The sequence below is a fragment of the Ascaphus truei genome, chromosome 3, assembly GCF_040206685.1.
Source record: "Ascaphus truei isolate aAscTru1 chromosome 3, aAscTru1.hap1, whole genome shotgun sequence".
Classification (NCBI taxonomy): Eukaryota; Metazoa; Chordata; class Amphibia; order Anura; family Ascaphidae; genus Ascaphus; species Ascaphus truei.
Genome location: NC_134485.1, coordinates 73,475,845 through 73,501,380, shown reverse-complemented (window position 1 = coordinate 73,501,380; position 25,536 = coordinate 73,475,845). Strand labels below are relative to the sequence as shown.

The window sequence follows — 25,536 nt, the reverse complement described above, 5'->3', positions numbered from 1 at the left end:
AGGTCTGATGAGAGGAGGAGAAGATGACAGAGAGGGAGCCTTTGGAAGGGGGTGGAAGGACTCAGACGGAGGGGGGTTATAATACCGATAGCCTACAAATTTACTAGGTATAAGAGGACGGTAACAGTGGTACAGAGGAGGCATGTTAGGAAGAGGTAGTTGGAGAAAGTCAGGCAGCAGAAACACCACAAAAAGTGAGGAATTAAAAAAGGAGAACGAAGCAAAGTGGCTGCTAGGCCATCTAGACAGGGAGTCAGGGGAGTCAACACCGGATTATCTGAAAGGGTTAGTGGAGTTAGGAGGGTTGAGTTCCATATATTAAGGATCACTATTTAGGTTATATGCAGGACCCCCAGTATAGTTAAAGGAGGAGGGGGCTTGTTAACAATATAGTGGATACTGTTTGTTAGATTACGTTAGTTGGTGGGGGGGGGGGGAAGTTTAGGTCCGACCCCGCCTTCAACATGGGTCTCAACATGAGCGCCAGGGGATTATCTTCTGGTCAGTTTATGAAAGTCCTCACTTGGTCAGCCGAATCAGGCTACAGCGGCGGGAGGAAGATAATCCAGGACTGTGCCCAGGCTGAACGCCCTGGAGAGGCAGAGGGGGTGGCAGAGGGGGCCTGGCCCCACCTAGCCACCTGGTGCTTATGTGTTCTGTTGTCAATGTCTCATTGTTCCCCTATTGTGTGCCCCTTTGTTTCTTCCCCACACAGTCCAGGAGCAAAAAGAACAGGTGGATCGACTCGGTTGAGAGGTCCTTACACAAAGCTTATCCATATGCCCGGAGCAACTACGGACGAGTGAAGGTTTGGGTCTCCACAAATGGGTAGGGACATTATAATAATTTCCCACAATGTAAAGGGATTTAATAGCCCCCAAAAGAGGAGAGTAGCCATGACTGACTATAAAAGATATGACCCAGATATCATCATGATTCAAGAGACACATTTCTCCAAAACGAGTTCACCAAAATATATAGACCACAGATACAAGAGTTAGTTTTCAGCTTCAGCTAATAAAAAACAAAGAGGAGTAGCAATTCTAGTGCACAACCGCCTACCGCTAAATGTTAAGCTCATAAAAAAAGACAAAAACGGTCGGTTCCTAATCATAGTAGGCGACATACGTGGTCAGCCCATTACGCTGGCAAATACCTACGCCCCTAGTGACCAAGCAGAAGCCTTCCTAGAAAAACTCTTCCTGTCCCTTGGCAAAATAGCCCAGGGCTCCATAGTGGTAGGAGGTGACTTCAACCAGACACTAGACCCGACAATAGACAGGTGTACCCCAGGAGGTCTTAAACGATCGAACGTTAGATCCTCGTGGTCTAGGTGACTAAGAGCTAACAACTTAATTGACATTTGGCGGGAACAACACCAGCAGAGAGGGGATTCACCTTCTACTCCCACCCACTTGACAGGTATAGCAGGATAGACTACCTCTTTGTATCCAGCAGAATGGTTTCACAGATCTCCTATACAGGAATCCATGATATTTCATGGTCAGATCATGCACCTATTGAGCTGCGGTGCTCTGATTTCAGGCTAGACAGGCCAGGAGCGAATTGGAAACTAAATGAATTACTGATAAAAATCCCCGATATTGAACAGAAAGTAGGGGATAGAATTAAAGATTACTTTAAGGAGAACGTTGGCAGTGTAATTTCACAGGCCATCCTATGGGAATCCCATAAGGCAACTCTGAGAGGAGAGCTCATAGAGATTGCGAGCAGACGCAAGAGGGAGAAGGACAAAAATATCAAATTATTACAATCTGAATTGACCGTCCTGTCGGCCCTACACAAAGACAACAAAAAAAGCATCGACTCTAAAGACGTTGCTTGATACCAAAACAAAACTAAACTTGTTGCTGTCCTCCCGAGCTGAGAAAGAGTTGTCATGGTCCAAACGGAAATTTTTTGAAAAGCAAACAAGCCAGATACCCTACTGTACTTGCCAACAAACTTAGAAATAGAGACCAAAATTTTCATATTCAGGCAATTAGGACGAAAAAAGGAGATCCCACTTCTGACCCAAAATTAATAGTAGAAGAATTCAAAGCATACTACGAATCCTTATACGATGGGGCAAAGGTTTCCCAGAGTGGGACCACGCGCAATCGATTAAAGACATTCTTAAAAGAGGCTAGATTACATAGACTGAGCAGAGAGGAGAGGTAAGCGCTACAGGTAGACTTCACACGTGAGGAGCTCTTGGAGGTAATGAAAACACTGAAGCCTTCCAAAGCCCCTGGCCCATATGGCTTCTCCAACTTATATTATAAAAAATTCCAAAATCTATTAGCTCCTCATTTACTAAAGCTATTCAATTCCTTTCTGGAGGGTGCCCCCATCCCTGGCCCGATGCTCTAGGCGTCTATCTCAGTGATACCCAAACAAGGGAAGGACCCAGCAGATTGCAAAAGTTATAGACCCATCTCTCTGATCAATTCGGATACTAAAATTTTCTCCAAATTACTGGCTAACCGTCTCAACCAGGTGAGGCCAAAGCTGGTCCATCCTGATCAAGTGGGGTTTATTTGCGGAAGACAAGCGCCAGATAACGCCAGACGGATAATAGATTTAATAGATTTGGCCAAGAAGAAAAACATCCCGTCTATGGTGGTTAGCCTGGACGCAGAGAAAGCATTCGACAGAGTTGACTGGCCCTACTTGAGAGAGATGCTTGGGGAGTTTGGTCTAGGTGGGAGAATGATGGGCGCAATTCTAGCTCTTTATAAGGGACCGACGGCGAAGGTCAGACACCAGGGCTTCCCCTCAGAGGAATTCCTGATAAAGAGCGGCACCAGGCAGGGGTGCCCCTGTCACCCCTCCTTTTTGCACTGTTCATCGAGCCTCTGGAAGCACATATCCGCCTTAGCCCCAATATAGCAGGAATCTAAGTGAGAGAACAGTTACACAAGGTGGCCCTGTATGCCGATGATGTTATTTTAACACTATCACAGCCCCTCACCTCTCTGCCAAATGTCTTCAGTATATTAGGTGAATTTAATAAGATATCGGGTTTCAAAATTAACCAATCAAAGTCAGAAGCCCTAAACATAAACCTCCCAAAGGTTACAGAAAAACTAATTGCAGTAAATTTTAACTTCAAATGGCAAACCTCCCATATTAAATACCTAGGAGTTAACATTACAAAGGAGTATAGCTCCCTCTACAAAGCAAATTACCCCAGACTAATAAGGACTCTGAAGGAGGATCTCAGGCGTTGGTCAGGCTATGGAATATCCTGGATCGGAAGGATCCAATGTATAAAAAGGAATCTCCTACCTAAAATCCTATACCTGTTCCAGACTCTCCTGGTGCAGGTGGCCAGGGAGGACATCCTTCGTCTACAGTCCTCTATGATGAAATTCGTCTGGGGTAATAAAACACCAAGTATTAAATCTAGCACACTAATTAGGCCCACAGCGAGAGGAGGATTGGCGGTACCTTGCTTGTTATCGTATTTCAAAGAGGCCCAATTATCCCAATTACACAGTGGCACACACACCCAAGCCTAATGAGGTGGGTAGAACTGGAATCAGTGTTCTGCGCCCCTGTAGAGTTACAGGACCTAATTTGGCTACCAAAAAAGGTATATAAGACCATTCATGTTCCGCTATCCGCAGTGAGCAGCTCTTTGGCAGTTTGGGAGGGTAGCAAGTATAAATATGCCCTGACAAGGCAGCACTCCTTAATGACTCCGTTTGTGGGTAATCCGGAATTTGCTACGGTCTTGCAGAGCAATAACCTAAAGAACTGGAAGCAGAAAGGCCTCACAAGGCTGCTACACCTGGAGGGCAGAATTTCAATAAAATCTTTTGAGCAGATTAAATCCGAAAAAGAAATACCAAACGCAGAATTTTTTAGATACCTCCAGATTAGAGCGTTTTATACCAAATTCCCAAAACGCCCCAGGCGAACAAATTTTGAGCAGCTCTGTTCAAGAGGAACAGGAACCAAGGGACATATATCTGGTATTTATAGAGAGGTGGTCTGTCCTGCAGAAGACATCGACAACAAACTTAGCTATAGGACCAAGTGGGAGGAAGACTTAGGAGAGACTATAGAAGAAGAGGACTGGGACTCTATTGTCATGGCTGCGACAAAGAGTTCGATATGCACCACATTGAGGGAGAATGCATATAAGGTCCTGATGAGGTGGTACCTTACCCCGATGAGATTGGCTAAGTTTGTCAAAGATTACCCCCCGTTGTGTCCAAAACAATGTGGGGAACAGGCAGACTTGTTGCACATGCTGTGGAGTTGCACCAAAGTGTTCCCAATATGGGAAGACATTAGGAATTGGCTTCAGAGAATTCTCGATCGCACGATCCCTTTGGACCCCTGGTTGTTTCTGCTGGGCAGACGCACCCCGGGGTTAAACAGATCAGAGCACAAATTGATTGCACATTTTGCAACAGCCCTAGGGTGCGAAATCGCAGCATTATGGAAGCAACCAGATTTACCCAACATCCCAAAAATCAGGAATAGAATTTGGTACGTCTGCCGGATGGAGCAATTGACGAGTCTGGTTAATGACACCGGCACAATTTTCCTAAAAACATGAGCACCATGGTTGGCCCAAACAGCTATCCCAGGGGTGGATGCCTCCAATATATTGCTCTAATAGCTCGAGATGTATTCTCCTTCGATGTGTTGGCTTTGACGTGAGGTAATCAGGGGACAGATAGGGCAGACTTGGGGTAAGGACGACCAGGCTTAAATCCGGGGTCGCGAGTGGAGACCTCTACCAATCGATAGTGGGCTAAACAGATAAGAAAAGAAGCAGAGACAGCCTGGACTGCTCATTCATTCCCCCCCCCCTTTTTTTTTCCTCTCCTTCCCAGTGTCTTGGTCCTTGTCCTTGTTAGTCAGTTGGTCCCCCCCTGTTCGTCTAGACGTTTCAATTTTCAAAAATGTGATGTGATATGGATACGGAATTGCAGGATAATGTGGTGTTAGAATGTTGTCAGCCTGTAACATACACTCAATAAAAACTTTTTTGTTGAAAAAAAAAACCTCACTTGTCTAACCTACCTGAAACTGTTAAAAGTAGATGCTAAATTCCCCATGCTTACCACTAGGCCTTTTCTACTTGTACTTTTATTTATCAGTTGTGATGCTATAAACACTATGATACATTACAAAATAAAGGTGTCTTTTGGAGAGGAAATAGTGCTGAGGCAGCCGGTTCATTATGCATGTAACCATTGAGCCGCAGGGGTTGATGGCAGATTGGAATGTCAGCTCACTGGGTCAGATACACTATCCCTGTAATTTACTCATGTTAACAGCACACATGGCTTCCCCCCATCTCTTATCCCGTAGCTGCCCCCCACTCTTCCACCCTTATATATGCCAACACTCCCTACTCTCCCCCTGGGTTGCTCCCACTCCCTACTCTCCCCATGCTCCACCACGCAGAATAAGAGTACGGGGGGCCCACCTTCCGTGGGTTACAACTGACCTTATAGCGCTCTACCATTTCAGGGATGCCTTGTGGAAAAGTTACAAAGTAGCTGGCACTACCAAGGATCCCAATCACTACAGATGCATGAGGAACATGTGCACAAGGCAAACAAGGCACGCAAAAGCACAATATTACTCTGACAATCTCCACCAGAATACATCAAACCCAGCTAACTTCTGGAAAGTTATCAACAATATATTCCAGCCTTCTAACCATCAACAACCAAGTAATATCACTAAGGGGGATATTACTCTGACAAACCCCACTGTCATTGCAAATGCATTCAATGATTACTTTGTGGTGTGTGCTACTAACTTACTAGCGAAACGCAACCCAAACCACAAACATGAACCTCATTCTGAGAGTACCCCTATAGCCCTACCCTCTCCCAAAACTACTCACAATTTTCAATTTGTCCCAGTATCTGAAGAGGACATTACACAAGCGCTCCTCAAATTAAAACTAAGCAGCCAATGTGGACCTGACTTACTGCAATCTAAGTTCCTAAGACTTGGTGCCCCAGCCATTGCCAAACCAATTGATTCCATAGTCAACTCTATTCTGTTTGCAGGCCATACCCCTAAGACCTGGAAAACTGCCAGAGTTGTCCCAGTCTTCAAAAGTGGGGACAAAAACAGTCTCTCTTCTCCCAATGCTATCCAAAGTCATGGAAAAATGTGTTCACTGCCAATTAAGCGATTATTATACCAAGACAAATTTCCCTAGCTAATTCCAATCTTGCTTTCGCCCCAAACACTCCACGGTAACTACCCTGCTAAAAGTTTGCAATGAGATCCAGTGTGGAATGGAACTGGGACAACTCACTGGTGCAATATTCCTAGATTTTGCAAAGGCTTTTGATACTGTTGATCATGCTATCCTGCTTAACAAACGCCAGAGCTCTGGAATAGGGAAGCATGCTTTAAACTGGTTTCATTCCTACCTATCAGATAGATCCCAACATGTGTCTATCTCAGGCTCTAACTCCAACCGCTTGGATATCACCTGTTGTGTCCCGCAAGGCTCTGTTCTGGGCCCCTACTCTTCTCAGTGTTCATCAATGATTATCCTACAGCTTGTAAGGGATCTTCAATACACATGTACTGTATGCAGATGACACCATCTTACATGCACACAGCCCTAGCCTCCGACCTTGAACACATACTTCAATCTGACTTTTTGAAACTTGAAACTTATATTTCTCAAAACAAACTGTTTTTAAACACTGACAAGACTGGAACAATGGTATTTGGGACAAGGCTAAATTTGTAAAGCTTCCAATGACTGAGCTCCAGATCAGAACCAACTCTAATACTACCCTATCTCCTGTTACTAATTTAAATACTTGGGCATATGGTTTGACTCCCATTTAACATTTGGGATGCACATTGATACCCTGACATCCAAAACCTATGCCAAACTAGGTGAACTTTATAGGAACAAATCCTCCCTAAGTCTGTTGGTCAGAAAGCTTATCGCACAGCAGATGCTAATGCCAATTATTAACTATAGGGACATGGTATACGGCTCGCCACCCCAAACCCACCTTAGCAAACTTGATTCCCTCTACAATTCAATATGCCGTTTTGTTCTCCAATGCAACTACAATACACATCACTGCAAAATACTCAAAGAACTAGATTGGTCATCACTTGAGTCTAGGTGCAAAGTTCATCTTTCCTGTCTTGCTTTCAAATACTTTATAGGCAAGCTACCCGTCTATCTGCACAAGCTCCTCACCCCTACCAAACGCAGCACTTATCTGAGATCTGGCTTCAAAAGACTGTTCATGGCCCCAAGGTTCAGCAAAGTATCCAGCCGCTCCTCCTTCTCTTACCTTGCACCCCAAAACTGGAACAATCTAACAGCTGGACTCTAACTGCCGCCACCAGTCTAAGTTCATTCAAAACTAAAGCAGTCTCACATTTTTATCTGGTCTGTAACTGTTACATACGCCCATAATATATATTATCTCTTAACTGTGCATGCAATGTCTTGTATATAATGTATACCCTGTTCACTTACAGTATGTAACTGTATTTGTAACCATGTATTTGTCATCATAACTCTATTCCCAGGACATACTTGAAAACGAGAGGTAACGCTCAATGTATTACTTCCTGGTAAAACATTTTATAAGTAAATAAGATACCCCCCCTGGAGATGCCCCCAATCCCTACTCTACCCCTTGAGATACCCTCAAAACTCTCCCCCCGGTCGGTACATTGTTGAGCAGAGCCAGGTGTGACATGATCAGCCACAGCCCGCTCTTCAGCACAAAGCTGACCAACTTTAGGGCCTGTACCCGGTGCAGGAGCGCGGCCAGATCCCGCAGGTGCTCCATGATTAGATGTGCGGTGGGCAGGCGGCGCAGGGAGATGAGGTCAAACAGGAGGCGGGGCCTGACAGTGATACAATGTGTCCCTGGACACTCTGCGCAGAGTCTATTACAGAGAACTCATGTGACAGGAGGGTCTGATGGACCCCCAGAATCCCGGATCTTTTTCGATATTTAAAAATTCCTAACGGATGGCAAATAAGGACTTAAAAGCCAGACATGTGCAGAAAAATACGGATGTATGGTAACCCTACTTATAGTGACCAATGTGTGACAAGTGTTTAAAACTGAGGGCCGTATATAAAATTGTCCAAAGTGCAATACACCTGAAAATCAACAAAGAAAGATTGATCAGGCACCCAAGCAGTCCTCTGGAGAGAACCCTTTTATTATACCGCAAGAGTTAAGCCTTTTATGCAAGTTCCTTTTCTTTCTGTCCCCCCACGCTTATTATATTTTTGTTGAGATAAATAAAATATTTTTGTCCAGAGGACTGCTTGTATGCCTGATCAATCTTTCTGCGTTACTCCTTTGGGGAATACTAGTATAATATCTTAAAGAATGAATTTTTGTGATTTTAGCAAATAAACATGAGGTACCAATGCTCTCTGTGAAAATGTATATTTATGACCTTCATTATTCCGCAATGTGTAAAAAGTGTGCATGTTATTTATACAGTAGTATGTTCATGCATTGATCTTTTATCTTTCACCGTCAGGGTCAAATTGGGAAAGTTTTCTGAATTTCTTACCACCTCCTTCTATACTCATCTAAGTTTTCTGGATTCTGACTGCGATGAGAAGCTTTTTGATGACGCCAATGAAGGCTTTTATAGTCCAAATAATGAGTATGAATATGAATTTGAAAATCCTCCTGAGGATCACTATGAAAAAGGTAATATATTTAATGTATATATTATCCTGTGTATTTAAAAATGTATTTATATTTTATCTTAAATAGGTTGTTAATGGTGCTTTGCGCTGTACTTTTATTTTTACTAATAGTAACGTTATTAACTCCAAAAGATTATACATTATTTCTATACATTTATTTATGTGTGTGTATATTATTTATAACTTTTCCAATTAAACTTCCAAATTTCACTGGAAAAAAGCAATGGGGGCAGACCATTTTAACCAGGTGAAACTTTGGTGTGAATTCTGTTTTCACAATGTCTGCAGCTGAGGTGACAATGGGAGTACCAGGTGTGAAAAGAAAGTTTCCATGTTCAACACTAGGAATATTGAGCCATATGTTTAGGATAGAAATTGAGTGAGAGGGATTTTTAAATTAGTGTGGTCTCCAAAATGAGTCATAGAATGTAAATAAAGTAGGAGCTGGAAGAAGAGAGGAAACTGGATCAGAAGTGGCCTCTTGCAGTTGATCTTTTGAGGGCTCAAGGGTCGCGTGAGTTATAGTAGGTGGCCTAGGTACCAAATAAATATGAAACGTACAGTACTACAGAAAGTGAATTTGGATATGTAGATCTTGGTCACTGGATGATGAACTAGAATCTGATCAGTAAATATTCAGTGACTTTGGGTTTTGACTCCATTTAACCACTTGCGCATTCTCATTATCGTGCAAATGACATCCCTTTCTCCCCTGTGTTCAGGAGACTGGGCTGTGATTGGTAGAAGGAGCAATAATTGTATATTAGGGCTGCTGTGACTTTTGTCCAACCAACAGGATGGTCAATGTTTTGATGCCAGAGGTGTGTTGTTTTCTGACCAGGAGCACTGATTGACTAATGCTGTGGTTAAATAACATACTTGACTTATCTTTGTACTCAAATGTCAGATCAACTAAATAAAATGCTCCACTAGTTCACAATTTCTGGGGTAGGTCAACTTTAATTCCTTAAAATATATATTTGTACTTTTATGTTTATTGAGACTTACTTCATAGATCTGTCACATGATTATATAATATATATACAATTATTTAAGATTCCTAAAGGGAACTTACAGGAACTTTGGTCCCTTTCATCACATAGGAGGAGGCACCCATGAAGCTTAAGATCTCAGTGAACAATGCATGTCTTTTCTAATGCTTTATGAAGATTTGAAAAAAAAAAACACACATTAAGGCATTAGTGTGCAACAGGCAGCTCACGGGTCCTATACAGTCCTTGGGGGATTGACCGGTGTCCCCCAACCGCTTGCCGCCTCAGCAGCTTCCTCTCCCTCTCTCCGCGGTACAGAGAGAGTGACGATGTTGCTGGTGGGGATCGTAGCTTCTCCCTGCTCCCCCAGTGGTTAATGACCAATGTGCTGACAAATACTGGCCCACTCTTCTCCTGTGTTAATCACTACTTCTCAGTGCAAAGGACAGAATTCATCAACTACAGCCAGGCATTCTGGGTAATTCAAATAAAGAAATAAAGTGCGCAGCATAACTCAACAAAGAAGTGATAAAGAAAGGGTGTAGTTGTAAATAAAGTGCAAGCTTGCACTACACTTAACCACAGTGAGAACAGTGAATACTGTAAATTACATACAGAAACCATAAAAGGTCTCAATGGCGTCTGTAGCTGTAAACAAAGAGAGTGGCTCAGCACCCCCATGACACTATAGGGAAAAAAACAACAGCGCAAAACCTCATATGGTGAAGTCTATCAAATGTATTAAGAATAAAAAAGGGTAAGTAATCTGCGTACATCAATTAGATAGGACAGGCGCATTGAGTGTTTAAAACACAAATGTTACCAAACGGCATGAACAAAACTTCGAACAGGAACAGATCCTTCTGGTGTGCAGTCCCGAGATGTATCCAGACGTCGTCACAGCCCCTTGAGGAAGATGACAAGTTGCACAATTATTTCATCTCAGGTGGCGCGTTTTGTCAGGAAAATGTTCTTCCACACAGATAGTCATAAAGTTCCCGTATGTGGAGCAAAAATACCTCTCATAGGTATAGAGTTCACACCAAATCAAGCTAAGGTGCGCGTATGATGCGGTATATCAGTCCATAAGCTTAAAGTACCAAATAGCAGCAAGTATTATACCCTTCATAAAACACTAGTCATATGAGGCAGCAATCAGCAGTGTCTCAATAGGTAGCAGTCGCTCCTCTGCGGTGCACCACAGAGTCACAGACTGGTAAATGACACTAGGACACAGTGTCTCGGGGAAGTAGAACAAATAAGCAAGTAAAAACTAGCAATGGTAACATTTTGTGTTTTAAACACTCAATGCGCCTGCCCTATCTAATTGATGTACGCAGATTACTTTCCCCTTTTTATTCTGAATACATTTGATATACTTCACCATATGCGGTTTTGCGCTGTTGTTTTTGTTTTATTCTGGGTAATTATATGAGCACAGCACAAATGAGCACAGTGTGTCACTCTTTACCATTATCCATCTCCTTATGGAACCCTATAAGCTTATGCTTGCTGTATTACACAGCTTTTCAGCACAGACTGGGTTAAAGAATATATATATATATAAAATTATTTAAGTCCTATAACAGCGCACTCCCTTTCTATAGTTAGGCGATTCAAGGGAGGGTGCATACCGTCGATATGTAGTAGATACACGTCGGGAGTACAGAAGGTCTGGTACTCCAATGTTCCAAAATATGTTTTATCTCCTTACTCAATGTTTCAGCTTCCAACAAAACCATGTTTTAAGTGCTCTTAAGAAAGGCTCCGTGTGGAGCTGAAATATTAATAAAATGCACTTTTTTGTAAACATTGGACCAACTCACAATTTTTAAAGAATGAAAGTCAGTGAGAGAATAGAAGCGCAGGGACAAATATAGTGTATTCAAACTATTAAAATAACATATAAAACCGTCGAACAGTAATGCCCTTACAGAATGGAAGTTTTTTTTAAAGCAGATCACCCAGACCTCTAGGTTCTGGCGTTGGTCGAAGTCCCTCAAACTCGGGTCCATTCTGCACGGCTATCTGCCGGTATCGGAACAGCTAAGAGGGCTGTTTTGAATTCTCGCAGGAGAAAGATGGTCGCCGGCCACAGTCTCCATACTCCACGTCTCACTCAGTGGAGGAGAATGCCCGCAATTGGGCCTCACAATTGGGACAAGGAGAACTCCCAAATTTTATCAGGAAAGTGATCCTTCTCTCACGCTCGATTGTGGGCATTCCCCTCCCCCGAGTGAGACTTGGAGTACGGAGACTGTGGACGGCGACCATCTTTTTCTCCTGTGTTGATAATTCAAAACAGCCCTCTCAGCTGTACCGATACCGGCGGATAGACGTGCAGAACAGACGCCAAGCTGAAGGACTTTTACCAGCGCCGGAACCTAGAGATCTGGGTGATATGCTTAAAAGAGCTTCCTTTCTGTAAGGGAATTACTGTTCAATGGTTTTATATGTTTTTGTTTTTAATAGTAAAACTTGAATACACTGTATTTGTCCCTGTGCTTCTCTTCTTTCACTAATTCACCCAGGTCAGGGGTGCGCAAACTGGCGGACGCTCCTCACAGTTGCGGGTGGTTGCAGAGGCCCCGCACCCTTCCCCCAGGCATTTCAATGAAAGGCCAGGGGATCGTGTGAGGCCCCTGCAACACTCCACTTACCTGTGATTCAGCCAGCTGGGACTCATCGCCATGGCAATGTGACGTCATTTGACGCGTATGCCAGGTAGGGCGGGGAGCGTGAGAGACAAGCCAAGCAGGACAGGGGAGCGCAGCTGCAAAAGTTCGCGCTCCCCTGACCTAGGTATAGAGCCACCTGAGAATAGCTGCAGGACTTTCTATCTACAGATATATTTCAACTGAGCTTGGCAGGCTTCTGGAAAAGATTATCCTTTAGTTTACATTGACACTTATTTTGTGCTATTTGATACAAACCTTATTGAACTTGATTTGGACACACATACTTTTCACAATTATATGGGCACTTTTTTTTTTTTAATTACAGACCTACTAGGTCTAGATTTTGCTTTTCCCTTTTATAGAAGCATTCTACTTTATTGCACTTTATTAATTGCACTATTTCTATTGTTTGAGGATACGTATCCACTCGGCGCACTGGGAACATTTTCTATGTTTTTATCACCTGCTTTTCAGAAGAAATTCAGGATGAGCTTGATCAGTACATCCTTCACTTGCAGAAGAGTACAGCGTCTACTGCGCACTTACCCGCCACTTCCAACAATTCAGCAACGTACCAAGCTTTCAGCGCACTTCATTCCACACGGGACTTTCTCTCCATGGTTGCTAAAGCTAAAGGCCTGGAAGTGCCAAGTAAGTAGTGTATGGTATAACTCCGTAATCCAACCTACACGGCCAAATAGAAGTATTTCGTAATATACCGCATCTTTTTCATTCTGATTTATATATTTCACTGCAAATTACTCCAGGAGTTTTCTATTTGGGGGGAAATGGTGTAAAACATTTTTTTTTTTGCTGGTCTCCTTATCATGGGATTTATAACTTAGCCCTGATCACACTGCAACTTTGAATGAAACTGCGGATGCATTCCTTTCATCTGGACTGCTAACTCATCTTTTATCAAAGCAGTAGGAACTTTGCATCTCCAGTAAATGTTGGGTGGGGTGATGGTGGTGGTCTAGGAGCTGTAGGCATGATTAAATATGAGAGGCAACATATATTGGATTTCCTACCTTATCAGTTGGAAACGTTCCATGTAACACCATTGTAACAGCTAAAGTCTTATACAGGAATTAGCTTTCAGAATTAGGCGTCAAATTGAAGGCAGCAAAACATGTACAGGTTTGAAACGGGGTTACCGGAGCAGAACTGTGTTCATTTCAGCTCCCGGGACCCCCTGCTTCCAGAGATACTTACCTCTGTAGGAGGTGCCGGTATCATGTTCATGTTTAAATGTTCAGGTGACGCGGGCCAATAGGAGGCCGCAAGGGATAACGTCACGGCTTCCTATTGGCCCGAGTGACGTGGGACATTTAAAGCCGCCATTAGCTTAGGCTCATAAGTTCCCTGGCTGCCAAGATACTGGCAACCCTGCTGAGGTAAGTGTATCTGGAAGCAGGGGATACCCAGAGCTGAAAGGAACACAGCCCTGCTCCGGAGATCCCCTGCTTCAATCCTGTAATAAAAAATAAAACATTAAACTTGCGCTGTTCTACATGTTTTGCCGCTTTAACTGCTAAAACCATAATTTTACAAATAACTTAAAGGTGCATTTCCCCCACCAGACCTCCCTTTTGTTTTTACCAGTACGGGAAGCAGGGGGTCCCTGGAGTTTAACTGGTTTAGATCCAGCTCCGGGTTCCCCTGCTTCACGTGATACTTGGACCTCGGACATGGTGACATTCACAGCGCTGAGCAGCGCTGAGCAGCGCTGACGCTCATGCTCTCCTGCTCAAGCAGGAGCTTTTTTTGTGTCCCTGCATGAGCGTCAGCGTGCGCGCTTGTGAGCCGGACAGGGGGGCGGGAGGCGGGGCTAGCGCGCCACGTTACGGCGCCGACGTCACGGACTGCCATTGGCTTTTGGCGGTCACGTGACCGGCCCTGCGCTTCCCTCAGCGGGAAAAATTAAATTGTGTTGTCGGCTGCAATTCCACACGCCTCCGCACGCCTGCGGAAGCGCCATCTAAAGCTGTGCTCAATAGGGATGATGTTTCCCCTCAGCGCGGGTCACCAGACCATGGCTTTAGTCTTACTGGTGCTGGTAAGGGCCGATACTTCCTGGTCTTTAATCTTCAGCGTAACAGAAGACGTTATGGCTATGACTAGAAGACTATGGCCTGCGTGACCCAGGCATTTAAACTGCCATTTGTGTTTCCCTGGAGGGGACTGCACCGGCCATAAATTCAGCAATAAACACCTAGGGAAGCAGGGGTTTCCGGAGCTAAGAATTGTGCATCTCAGCTCCTGGGACCCCCTGTTTCATGTCACTGTAAAAACAAAAATGGGGGAATACCAAATATTATTTGAACAGGTGGAACAGCTCCTTTAGTATGTTGCACATACTGTTTTTGTTAAGTCCTAGTCTGGGACTGATAAAAGAAGCGCTGCAGCACTAGTAAAAGTATATCTATTTATATGTATTTTCACCCAATGTGACTTTATTTCAGATTCTTCTATGTTTTTACCTGCTAAAAATTTAAGCACTCACCGGAGGTCGTTAAACCTGTTAGACGTTTCCCAGACTCACCAACGTAAGGTAATCAGTAGACATTCTTGGTGCTTCGATAATCTTCAATTCATTTATTAATTGTCATTATACAGTAGGATAATTATCATCTTTACTACCAAGGGTTAGTGTCCTTTAAAACATTATATTCCTATTTATAACTCCTTAGGAGATTTGATGTGCAATTTTAATAATGTTTAGTGCAAACTAGATACGGTTTGTGTGCAAATTGGATAAGGAATATGTTGAGAGTTTTACAGCATTTACATTATTTGCACCCATTTTTAAATCTGGTGTGCATCTGTTATTTATTTTTTGCTGCACTATGTTTATGCGTTAAATGGTAATAATTTTTGTTTCATCATTATATTATTGTCCCATTTGTTTGTTGTGCCATTAAAGCGTGAGAGACGGTGTTCTGGCGTGCCTGTGTTCTGGCGTGCCTGTGTTCTGGCGTGCCTGTGTTCTGGCGTGCCGGTGTTCTGGCGTGCCGGCTTTCTGGTGCGCCGGTGTTCTGTTTAACGAAATTGGAACTCTATTTTTTTAATCATTCTGTATTTTTTTATATTTGTGAGAATTCAAAAAGAGGCCTTTCTACCCTAAAGCACTTTATACAGTAGATGTAATTTCTATAGTACTTACTGTTTTATTTATGATTGCTTAACTTAATTTTTGTATTTAAAATGTTCTATTATTTCATATAATCCAATAAAATATCATATAATTCACAAAAATAGAGGCCACACTTACCTGTTCCTTACAACATTAAGCAGTGGTTTCAAATCTCTCCTTAGGGAACCCCACCCATCTCAGATTTTAGGAATCACCAATGAAATGACCTACATAAGACATAATGTAGATTGCATACGAGTCATTTACCACTATATCTTTCCTAGATATAATAATTCCACATTCGGTTCAGTACACAAAATACTTTTATTGTCCGAAGTTATTGCTTACATATAGCAGATATACAGTATGGTAGTTCACATCAAATATGTCATATGCTTTTCAAAGATGTTGTATGTTATCTTTTGTCCTTTTCCCGTCTCTCGATGGAATCCTTGCTTATGAGGTTATCCTATTTCTTCATTTGTATTATCCTTCTGACTCTTAACTGACTAATGTAGGTCTTCTATGCATAGAAAATTCCCTATGTAGGATATTCTATCTTAATATGATCTCTGGCTACGGTCTTTTTACATTCTTGGTCTACATGATATTAAATCACACCTCTTTATTTTTCATATAAGGAGCTCAAACTTTGAATTCACTCCTAAGGCTGCGTCCAGGGTTGCAGCAGCCGTGCGGAGGCGCGCGGAGGCTGAGGGAAAGCGGGTGCTTTCCTGGCCTTGGTTAGCGCGCCATCCGTGGGCGTGTCGGGGGGCGGGCCAGTGACGTCACGGAGCTGGTTCGCCCTCATTGGGCGAACCGCTCACGTGACCGGCCCTGCGCTCCCGTGAGCGCTTGAAACTAAATTTTTTCTAAGACCCACGCTTCCGCACGCTTGCGGAAGCATGCGCGAGCCCCTGCTAAAGCCGCTCTCATTGCGGCTGCAGGGGCTCACTGGTAAGCGTAAGCGCGCCTCAGCACGGGTCAGCGCCTAAGCGCTGACCATGCCCGAGGCCTAAGATGTCTTTGTTAGACAATCATAGATATCCCAGGCCAAGTTCCTGTAATAAATCCAAGTCACTTATTGGCTTGAGATATATTCTCAACAGCCGTTGTAATATTATCTACTGTAACTCTATATTTGAAACTAGCCACAGTCTTTACCATCAGAAATAACCTTAGTAGCATCTTTTTTACCAATCACACATAAAGGGTTATGAATTGCAGGGATTTCTAACAGCATATCAATAGTATGTAATAGAGCATTACTTAGTTATTTCTAAATCATGGCCTGGCTGAGGAGAAGTTTTCAAACCACTGACTTGGAGTAGTTGGTTAGCATGACCAGGTGGCTCCATATTAATCACAACGACCTTTCCAGTCCACGTTTCTTAATCACTCATCATAGTATTTTCTACTAGTTTAGAGAAACTGCACTTCCTTGGAAATAAAAGTAGCAGATCCTAAAGTGCATAAGGATCAGATTTGAAGGCACTGGGATTTAATGTCCCAGTTCCATTGCATTACACTGTTGCAGTACATATTTCAATTGGTCATTTTTTAAACCAATAAGACAGAGAAAAAACAAATATCTCACACCTTCCAAATGGGAAAGAGGCACAGTATAATCCCCCAATAACATGTACTCTAGACACCTATAGAATGACAAGTAATTGTATTCATAAAATAAGTTAAAACCCGTTTTAACTTGTATAACATGATAAAATAAATGGGGTATAATGCAAGAATAAAACAGCCATCGCATGCGTGAGTAGCAGTAAATAGCTGTGTTGCAGTGATGAGCACCGCTAGTCACAGTGCCACTAGAACGTGGTGCAGTGCAACCGCTGAGGGGTATGCGACCATCAGCACATAGTGGGATACACTAATTGTATTGTTCAATACTCCGGAGAATAATGTAAATCAACCGAATATGTGTAGTTTAACACATGGGTGCGCACATTTTTCTCCCTGTGCCCCTTGCCTGCTCTCTTCCCCTGTTCGCGTTCCACCTCCTCCCCTGTTCGCGCCCCCCCCCCCCCCAGATCAGGCGACAAAGTACATTGCGCAGTCATGTGATGTCACGTGACCCCACGGTGAAATTTGGCGCCCGGGTTACCATGGCAACGCGTCACTGAAGACCAGGTAGGAGAAGTTACAAAGGCCTTGCACAGTCCCTCAGCCACGCCCCCCATTTGCGCACCCCTGATTTAACACACGGAATGTGTGGAGTACAATGGCAGATTTTCTTTAAAGAGTATGTAACTTGTGAGCGTATGACTATGTGAGATACAGACTACTGTATTAGTTCACACTAGTATCAGTAAATCACAACCACACATCCCCTGTTAGGTAGATAGCATACACCAACAGTGAATAATTCAGGGCCGGCTCTGAGTTTTGCGGGGCTCAGTGCGGGGACATGCGCGGGGCCTCTTACCTTGTCCGACGCGGCATCACCTCCTCTGCTTCATGACGTTGTGACATCGTGGCACCACCTCCTCAGCTTCATGACGTTGTGACATCGCGGCACCACCTCCTCAGCTTCATGACGTTGTGACATCGCGGCACCACAGGGCATCCCGTTGTCCTAGCAATGTGACACCGCATAGCGTAGTGATGTCACATTGTCATGGCAACGCAACGCCATTTGAGATCGTGACACCATGGCAATGGGACACTGCAGGACAAGATGCACTGGACTGTTACAGAGGCCCATGCTCTACCACGGCAAACAGTTTCATTGTTGTGGGGGGGTCTGTACCCGCGGGGCTACGTGCACAGGCACATTAGCAAATGTAAGTTCCTGTAGCAACCGAGTGCCAGATAACATACAGTAGCACTTATTTTATTATTTCAGTAAACAATTGAACCAAGACTCAATGGGTTATATGTATTAGGGCTAAAGTGGTGCAATTCTGGGGCATCAAAATGCGCCGCATAAAAATAAATTAAATTACAATTAATAGGATTTTTCTTTGATGCATCTGATGTACAAATATCCTTATCATTTATGATAATGAGCTGAACAACTGCACTGTCTCATTTACCAGCATCTTGTATGTTTCACAGAAATGTGAAACTGGTCTAGACCTGCCCAAAGATGCCCATGGTAACGTAGATTGCAACACGTTGGTGGAAAAGCTGAAGGAGTGTCCTACTCTGCAGGACCAGGCAGATATACTGTACATATTGTGTGTTATAAAGTAAGTATACGACCAGCAAGTCACAGATCCATGTATACAACAAGTATGCTACATACTAGCGGTGTGTTTGAAAGTAGAGTAATGTCGGGACCTGTGCACTCTCCTTGAATCAATTGAAAGCAGTCTTAGAAGTGGTGCTGGCTAGGTCTGTGGTGCTGACTGGGTACCTCTACTGCAGTCAACGTCACAAAGGTTTCCTAATGACCCATCACACAATAACACTATGATTACATCAACTTCAGCATCATTATCTCCTGATTATGCAAACTGCACAACGTTCCGGGGGTCTAAGCCCCTTCAGCATCTGCACCATATGCTGTTTGTACCTTTCTGAACCAGATGCTATATTTGACGTAATTATAGTGTTATTGGGCGATGTTTCTAGAACTGGTTTGTCTAAATCTTCATGGCATAACAAGCAATAATATAGCATAATTTTACATACAAGGGTAAACTAGGCTATTTACCTACTGTAATAATATGCGGGAGGTTGTACAGTTTCTTGCTAACACAAGAAAGCAATGGCAGCATTTCACATGAAATAATTTTTACGCGAAATCAGAGAAAAGTAGTTAAAGAGGGTGCAGGGAGGTTGATATTTTTGTAACCACAGCATACACAACAGAGACCCATGTTCCACCCACATAAAAGGGGATGTGAGGGGACTTCCCGCATCAGAATGTGTCTTACGGCATAAGACCCTAAGCCCTTGATAAATTAAAGTCTGTGGTGAATTATGTCTATTTCGAACAAATGGTATCAGAATTGAAACATATTTCTCGATGAGGAAAATAAAACATGTATCCCAGAATGCAAATCCATTTCCTCGAAGACTTTTCACATTTTCTGTACACAGAGGACTAGAATGGGACACCAATCTCAATATGCAGTGTGAGGTCACCGTTCACAGCCTGCTAAATGAGCTCTACACCAAGGCTGGCCTCAATCAAGAATGGGGTTTGATCCGTTACATCTCTGGTTTGCTTAAGAAGAGAGTGGAAGTCCTCGCCGAGGTAAAGTGTCTTCATAATTAACGTCGTTTTGTTGACGGTTCCATACAGCTAAGGGCCCTCCAAGAACAAACAAAATGAGATGCATTCCAGTATGAAACCTTTTTGTATATAATGATAATCCTTCAGAAAAAAATATATTAAATCCATTTGCTATCCTAATCACATAAAACTATTTAAACACATCCTTTAACTTAATTTTCTATTGTAAACACTGCTAGAAGACCCAGGTCCGCATTGCAGTCCATGGTCTCTTTCGCCTGCAGTTAAAATATTACAGCACTAAGTATTTTAGTCTCTTAAACAGGCAATACAAGATGGTAATTTACATGGGATTGAAGTAGGGGGTTTCCGGAGCGGACCGGCGTTAATTTCAGCTCTTGGGACCCAGTGCTTCCAGAGATACAGGCCTCCAAAGAGGGTGCCGTTAGCCGCTCAAATAGCAGGATTCACGTAATGGCGGAGTTTCAAAGCTCTCGTGCCCTGACGGCCAATGGGAAGCTGTGATGTCATCAGGTTCCTTTTTGCCCACGTGACGCAGGAACTTACTGTCACCTCGTTTGAAGTTCTGTTCTGAAGTTCAGGAAGCAAGGAGTCCCCAGAGCTGAAATTTAATGAGGTTCAAAACCGGAGACCCCCAGCTTTAAAAATTATTTTAAAAATCTCATGAAGTGCTCTTTCAATGGCTATTTAGTGTGTGTAATAATTGTGCATACTGAAGGTTAAAGGTTGACATTTTTACTATTGGGTTTCTCTAAAAGATACCTCGCAAAGTAGCCACTGAAATGGGGCACAGGGTGGCTGGCTATGTCAGGAGCCTGCAATAGAAAGCAGCATCTATTTTGATCATATTTTATATTTATATCAATATGTATATAAATATATATTTTATATGTATACAGCGCCAACATGGACAGTACGCAGGGATTTACAAAAGTTAACTGTGCAACAAATATAAAACCAGACAAGAGGAAAGGATATCCCTGCCCCGAAGAGCTTACACAAAGTCATAGCGGCCTATTTACAGTATCAGTCACCCAGTTGCAAAACTGAGGACAATTTGAATCACAAAATGAACATAACATTGATCTAAGAAAGAAGTCCCAGAGCATATTGTACCATGAGATTTTTGCTTTGATAAATATGGTGCCGTTTTGGTCCAGTTTTTCAGCCAGGAAATGTTGTTACAAAATCCCCATTGATTTATTCATTCTACTGAGACTGGACTAGTCCTAAGGGAGCTGTCACTCAATCATCGTGGGTATGTTTTTTTATTATGATAATTTAAAAAAAAATCAAATATGAAAACGGAGTTGAGCATTTAATAAAGAATTACCACCCTGGCAATAAAGGTGCTTTCCTTTGGAAAGGTCACTGAGCGTGATCACCATCATCACCATTACTATGTTTTAGTTAAACTAGTAAAGTATAGATACAGTTATAATTCTGGTGCAGTTCTCTTGTATTACCATTCATTATATATATTGTAAAAACGTGTGTGTGTGTATATATATACATATATATCCTTTTTAAACACAGAATTTTTCCTGTCAAAAAGAACATGTTTATCGTCTTTCCACAGTACTGAAAGAACGTAGTGTGTGTGATACGTTGGTTCTTTTTTTGGACCAACAAACAGTTGACGTGTTACAAGCTTTCGCACCACCCTCCTGATAAAGAACGCTGAGAGGTTTGGAAGCTTGTAACATAACAACCATTTTTTGGTCCAATAAAAGGTCTCACACTTTTTTAGCAAAACCGAATTAAGCGGCACAAAAACGACACCACTGTTACTGAAGGAAAACATTCTCACTGAAATCAAGGGGATTTTCACTTGTAATACATTTGGTGCAGTGTTTTTGCAGCAGGTAGACTTTAATAAATGATCCCCACAGACCCCATTATCTGCCAAGAGATTTAACATTTGGGGTTTTTATCAAAGTCACAAAGCTGCATAATTGACGCAAAACAAAACCTGCAACCGGTTTTTGAAGGAAAAACATTTTCTTATTTGGTAAATCCGGTGCAGTGATTTTGCACTAGTTTTTCTCTGCCTTTTCAGCTGGGGGACTTTGATACACCCTAAGTTCCTATGGCTGCTTCTACAGAATGACCTTTATTCTCCTCTCCTTTAGGCTTGCACAGACATCTTGTCACACCAGAAGCAGCTGACTGTGGGTCTGCCCCCTGAGCCCCGGGAAAAGACCATTACTGCGTAGGTGTTAACACTCACGGTTGGGGTACATGCTGTACTACTGTATAATGCAGGGGTGGCCAACTCCAGTCCTCAAAGGCCACCAACAGGTCAGGTTTTCAGAATGTCCCTGCTTCAGCACAGGTGGCTCAATCGACTGAGCCACCTGTGCTGAAGCAGAGATATCCTGAAAACCTGACCTGTTAGTGGCCCTTGAGGACTGGAGTTGCCCACCCCTGGTATAACGTATTCTCCCAATGGCGCACCAGCCATGAATCTGTGTTCAGCAGAATTAGAATGCCTTGCCCCTGCACTCATTCTGATTGTTAAATCTCATTGGCGATCCTTATAGTAACACACCAACTCAATGACCCCATTTTTCTGTTTTTCGATTTCAATAAAACCTTACTCTAAACATAACTGGGCTAACATGGAAGATTTGTCTTCTTTTGCTTCTCTAGATGTTCTCTACATGTTGCATTTCTCATGGGCCTCTGAGTGTTGGAGTGTAGGTCAATCAAGTGTTTCCTTTACCTTCAGTCTGCCCTGTTCTTATTAGAGAGCCCATAGACATAAAGGGAGGGAGTGGGGCTCTCGCTGTGCCTAAGATCGGATATGATTACTATTACAAATATATTCAAGGTTAAAGCAGCAATACTACATTCCCCCCCCCCCCCCCCTTTTTTTTTTATTTTCTTATTTGTATATGTAAAGCACGTGGCAATGCAGAATTTTACATCCTTACTTAAGCTGGCAGTTGGCTGGTGCTCCTGTTATAAATGTGTAATAATCCTTATTTTATGAATAACATGATGGCTGCTTCAGTCTGCAACTATAATGTATCCTGATATTACGAAGGTAACATTATCTATTGTTACAGTTTGCAGCTCAAACTGCTGGGAACATTGGCAACAAATTATCACAAACAGGAAAGGGTTGCAAATATCTTGCACGGCTTGGGAGGTGGGCTAAAAGCCTGCGTTAGAAATCAAAGGATGTTTAAAAGCACATTAAAATTGGCATTGAGTTGAATAATAATAATAATTTTTTAAAAATACGTTAAGTATTACCTAATACTACAGAAGTGATTTATTTAAAAAAAAACATAAGATTGTACATGTTTTGCTGCTCTAATACAAGGAACTTTCAAGGGAATTATTAACCCCAAGGACAGCACAAATGAGAGGTTATTTCTTGAGACTGGAGGAAAGGAGATGTTATCAGCAGCCAGTGAAAGGGTTCCTTACAGTAAGGGCAGTCAAAATGTGAACTTTACTGACCATGGAGACTGGGATGGCAGATACAATAAATATATATAGGAAAAGTGTTGTTTTTTTGTTGTTGTTTTTAGTAAGGAAAGGTATACAGGGATATACCAAATACGTTAAACATGGGAAGGATGTTGATCCAGGGAGAAATCTGATTGCTATTATTGGAGTCAGGAAGGAATTTATTGTTTTCCTTCCTCTGGATCAATATAAATCTAGAATATCTTCGCCGATTACATTTGAACTCTACTATGTTACTTTCCGTTTCACAGCATGTACATTTTAATTGGCCAGTCATACTTTCTTAGGACAAATAATAATATTTTACACATTTGCTTTAACTCAAGGGTGCACAAACTGGAGGGGGGAGATGTTCTGGGGGCGGGGGGACCCGGGGCCCGGCGGTTACAGAGACCCCGCGCTTCCCCGATGGAATTTAAATTAAAGGCCGGGAACCGCGCGAGGCCTCTGTAACTTTACTTACCTTAACTTTCCGGCGACGCGTCAAATGACGTCGTGGGGTTTTGTGACGACGTGTTGCCATGACGACGCCGAAGCCGAGCAAGGGGATGGGGGATGAGAGCAGGCAGGGGGCCGCAGGGAGAAGTGTTTTTGCACCCCTGCTTTAACTTTTTTTCCCGGCATATTTAGTTGTAAAATTGGCCCTATTTTTGTGCTCAATATTTCCAGACTCCATAATATTATTCAGCCATTGGGAATTGTCTCGGTATTTCTGCCCATATAGTATTTGGCAGGTTGCCATTCACATAGATTGGAGCAGTTTGCAACATTTTGAGTATATGTTGCTCAGTGGGACGGCTACGTGAATTTGCCAATAATGCAGCTAAAATATACATAGATGTTTCATCTATAAACCAAATATTAATTGATTTTTTAAATAAATATTAGCTCACAGTTAGATGTACTGTATATACATGTGTGATACATGAGGAGTACAGTATTTTAAGAACTTCTACAGATGTAACTTACACAACATGAACCAAGTGGGGAATTACACATTTAAACTTAATGATCTATTGAGTGTCCCATGTTCCTTCTTGCAGTCCTTTGCCCCGCGAAGAGCTGGCCACTCTGATCTATGAAGCCAGTGGACAAGATATTAGTATTGCAGTGCTGACACAGGTAAGATTACATTGAACGCAGCATTGTTTCTGCCTCAAGTGAAAGGTTCGGTTTATTGCAGGTTGCGATATGTTTTCATGGACCAACATAAGGATACTTCATACAGCAGATGTAGTTGTGTTTGAGCTTTGCTTGCGTCACTTTGTGAAGTCGCAAAGATTGATGATGTGAAACCCTTGTAAGTGTTGTAGTAAAATAACTCTTCCCCCTCCCTAACTATTCGTTGTTTTTCTTACTTGCCCAAGACTCTTTTACTCAGAGGATGTACTCTTTCACGATTAAATGCTTTGGAATACAGTATTCCTGCTTGTAGACAATTACAAGGAGAGTTACTAAACAGGCAATACAAACGGTGTAAAATGTTGAAGTGTAGCTTCTATGAGGTCAAACGATCACATTTACTAAAGTTAAGTCATGCACGTAACTATATCAATCACCTGTGTACCACAGTGCCTATTGTTGGATCCTTTCATGAAATTGTAAGTGACTGTTTAATACACTGATAATATTTGCACTTGTGTGATATAAAAAAAAATTGCTCATCTCCTCCACATATTTGATGCTTTGAGGTGTCATTAACCCTACGCCTAAAAATAATATGACACAATTCCATAGCTTAATTATTGTGAAGGACATTTCTTGCAATACGTTGTTGTGCATATGACATCACATAACAATTTATGATGATAAAACACCCAGTTAGGGCTGGTGGTCTGAATTATATGTGGGACAGGTGTGGGTGTGCCTACTACTGCTGAAGATGTGCAGTACTGCTTCCTGTTATGCCTAGAACCTAACCACATCTTATAAGCAATTAGGGTATCTGGCTGTATGCCAGCTGAAAAGAAACCTAAACCAAACCATGCAGGTTCTCTAAAGGCGGAGTAAACAGTGTGCGAATCAGTGGGGACAATAGTTGTTGAAATAAACAGTCTCATATTCAAAAAATATATATACTGAAAAGCTCTGCAATGCAGCAAGCATAAGCTTATAGGAATCCATGTCAAAATGGATATGATAGAAACAAAGGGTGAACTGCGCTCTAGAAATCGTGATTAGTGTTAAAAAGTGATAATAAAGTGATAATGATATAATATAAACCTGTTACTTGTTAGTGAGGATATGCTGCTATATTCAAGGAATGGCTCCACAGACCAGAGCTAAAGATACAAAGACAAAAGAAACAGCGCAAAAAACCTCAT

At 42.5% G+C, this 25,536-nt stretch overlaps 1 protein-coding gene across 4 annotated transcripts in view; it reads left to right on the top strand.

Annotated features, from left to right (window-relative positions):
• The window catches only part of PHKA2 (phosphorylase kinase regulatory subunit alpha 2), a 119,081-nt gene that overhangs the window by 70,683 nt on the left and 22,862 nt on the right, over window positions 1-25,536 (top strand). For 3 of the 4 annotated variants that reach the window (XM_075594293.1, XM_075594292.1, XM_075594289.1), the window contains exons 19-25: window positions 8,533-8,708; window positions 12,852-13,028; window positions 14,843-14,931; window positions 18,586-18,719; window positions 19,576-19,732; window positions 21,865-21,944; window positions 24,256-24,334. In XM_075594293.1, the coding sequence (XP_075450408.1) occupies window positions 8,533-8,708; window positions 12,852-13,028; window positions 14,843-14,931; window positions 18,586-18,719; window positions 19,576-19,732; window positions 21,865-21,944; window positions 24,256-24,334 (892 nt within the window). The remainder of the gene's footprint in view (window positions 1-8,532; window positions 8,709-12,851; window positions 13,029-14,842; window positions 14,932-18,585; window positions 18,720-19,575; window positions 19,733-21,864; window positions 21,945-24,255; window positions 24,335-25,536) is intronic. The other variant, XM_075594291.1, reaches the window with a different exon arrangement.